A 2,395-nucleotide genomic window follows, 5' to 3' on the forward strand; every position below is an offset into this window, starting at 1 on the left:
GGAGCCCCCGCGCCGCGCTGCTTCTGCTGCTCCTGCGGCCGGTCAAGCGGCTGCGGCGGCGCTTCCGGCTGCTGCTGGCGATCGCCGTGGTGTCGGTGGGGCTCTGGACTCTTTATCTGGTGGCGTCGGCCCAGGTCGGCGGGAACCCCCTGAACCGGAGTAAGTATCACCGGGAGGGGGGCAGGGGAGACCGCGGAGGTGGGAGGGGGTACTACACAGTGGCTCCGGCGCTGGGGAGATCCGTCTCTTATCCTCAGACCCGATTTTCAGCTCGTTTTCGTCTCCAGGTGCCCGGCGCGGCCCCTCTGCCTACTCGGGGAGACAAGTGGGTGCGGCGGCCAAGAGCCGAGTTCCCGAGCCCGGGCCTGGCCACCGGGCCACATGGGGCCGGGGCATCATTGGGGCTGCTTGTTTCTCCCCTCGGAGGGCAACGGGGAGATAGGCTCCCCGCCCGCGCCGCGGAAATGCTGTGAGACTTGGGGCACTTCCAGCGGCGTCAGGCTTGCAGTCCCCCTAGAAGAGACACGCGCGGTGCACGCGCGGACTGGAGATTTGTGTCTGGGATGCCCTCGGCCGTCTCCACCCAGGCCGCGCGCTCCAGCCTGCGCGGCCCAAACTTTGCTCACTACCTTTTCTAGGGCTCGCTCCATTTCCTCTCCTGCTGCGTTTTCTGCGGTTCTTTATTTTAACAATACCTCCTAGAGCCACTTCTCTTCCCCTCCTCCCATACGCCACTCCCCACCCCAGCTCCTTCCACTTCCTCCATAGTCCCCCACCTCCTCACTGAGCCGTCCCCTCTCCTGTCCTGGCCGTCCCTGAAGCTAGTTATCTGAAGCCCTCTTTGAGAACCCTGGGGAATTTACCAAACTCCCCAGACTCTGCTTACGGAGACAATGTGCAGGACATTGGACCATTTAATTCTTTTTAACTTTGCTAAAGCCACTTAATTTTTCTGTGCCTCAGTTTCCTCCTAGGAGAATGGGGGAGGGAATGGTTTCTCTTTTTACTTTAACAGGCATGGCTATCGAGGTGATTTTCAATTTAGTGTTGATGGAACTAACAAGGTAAAACTCTGAAAGTGTCCGAGACCATAAAGGGCAATGTAATAATCGGAAGGAGTGGAGAGACTCCCAGAACTACCAGATTACCTTCTCAAGGCCAAGGGGCAGAGATTCATAGTCCTAGACATCATCTCTCATGCCTTCACTTCCCCCTTTCAGGAAGCAAAGAATGACTGATGAAATTGCTGGTGAGAAGATGCTCTGACACGTCCATGTGTCAAATGCTCTGCCCAGAGTTGGGTGTGGTACTTTGCTTCCTGTGGCTAAAGAGAGGGAATTATTAGGGTCAGTAACTGAGCTGGTTCAGGGTAGAGAGATGTTTATGGTGGAACCTCTCACTGTGGCAGTTGAAATAATTCTGGTTGTGAGTTTGGAGACTGGAGTTCCAATCCTGGTTCTGCCACTAACTAATTGAGGAGTCAAGGGAAAAATGACAGTTTCTCTGGTGGAAGGAAGAAGTTGGACCAAATGATCGCCAAGGTTTCTTTCAGTCGGTACGAAGATTATGTGATCTCCCCTTCTGGAGCATTTCCGGGACTGGAGAGCTCAGCACATGATGAGGAAGACTCTGCTTAGCAATAGTTCCACAGCTCTAAGTAGGAGAGTTCTTCTGATGATCAAAATCTGCCCTCCCATAGCTAGTTCTTTCTTCCCCTGATCTTTATTCTTTCCTCTGAAAGACAGGGAATCTACCTTTCCATAGCCTTCATAGTCCCAAATGGATGAATGCAGTTGGACTGTGTGTAGGTGGGAGGCCCTGGAGAGGGAGGTGTCTCCCATCTTTCCTCCTTGGGACATCCCTTCTCAGTGTGGCCACCATTTTCTTAATATGGCCAGTGGGCTTCTCTGCACGGCTTAAAAATATAGAGGAAAGCAATTGCTTTGTGACCCTGAAATCAGTGACCTCCCTTTCTTTCCCCCCTGCCCTCACACACATACTTTTTTTTTTTAACCTCAAGTCTGCTTTCTCCTCAGAGACCAGAACCAGTTTGCCATAATCAGAATCTCACACTTTGGCTCCCAGTTTTGTCTCTTGTTGGTTGTCTCATCCTTAGCCATCAATTCTTGGGTCTGTTTGGTTTCCCTTCTAGATATATCTTAACTCTCTGACTGAGTTTCCTTATTCTTTGTTTCCTTTCCAAACTGACCCTTCTCCCGAAAAAAATGTTACCAGCTTCCTATTCCAGAACTGGCTTTCTGTTTCCCTAACCATCATTTTTAACAAGACTCCAAGCCTGGCCACTGATGGATCACTTGTTTCCTCTCCTCTGCCTCCTAGAACTCTGAAACCCATCTTCTCCCCAGGGTGGGCTGTCTCATTGTGTTCCACTCTT

At 52.2% G+C, this 2,395-nt stretch overlaps 1 protein-coding gene across 1 annotated transcript in view; it reads left to right on the forward strand.

The window, feature by feature from the left end:
• The window catches only part of B4GALNT3 (beta-1,4-N-acetyl-galactosaminyltransferase 3), an 89,868-nt gene that overhangs the window by 620 nt on the left and 86,853 nt on the right, over positions 1-2,395 (forward strand). Inside the window, exon 2 of the mRNA XM_006923945.1 lies at positions 5-159. Coding sequence (XP_006924007.1) covers positions 5-159 — 155 coding nt within the window. The remainder of the gene's footprint in view (positions 1-4; positions 160-2,395) is intronic.

Source organism: Pteropus alecto, unplaced genomic scaffold, assembly GCF_000325575.1.
Source record: "Pteropus alecto unplaced genomic scaffold, ASM32557v1 scaffold76, whole genome shotgun sequence".
NCBI lineage: Eukaryota > Metazoa > Chordata > Mammalia > Chiroptera > Pteropodidae > Pteropus > Pteropus alecto.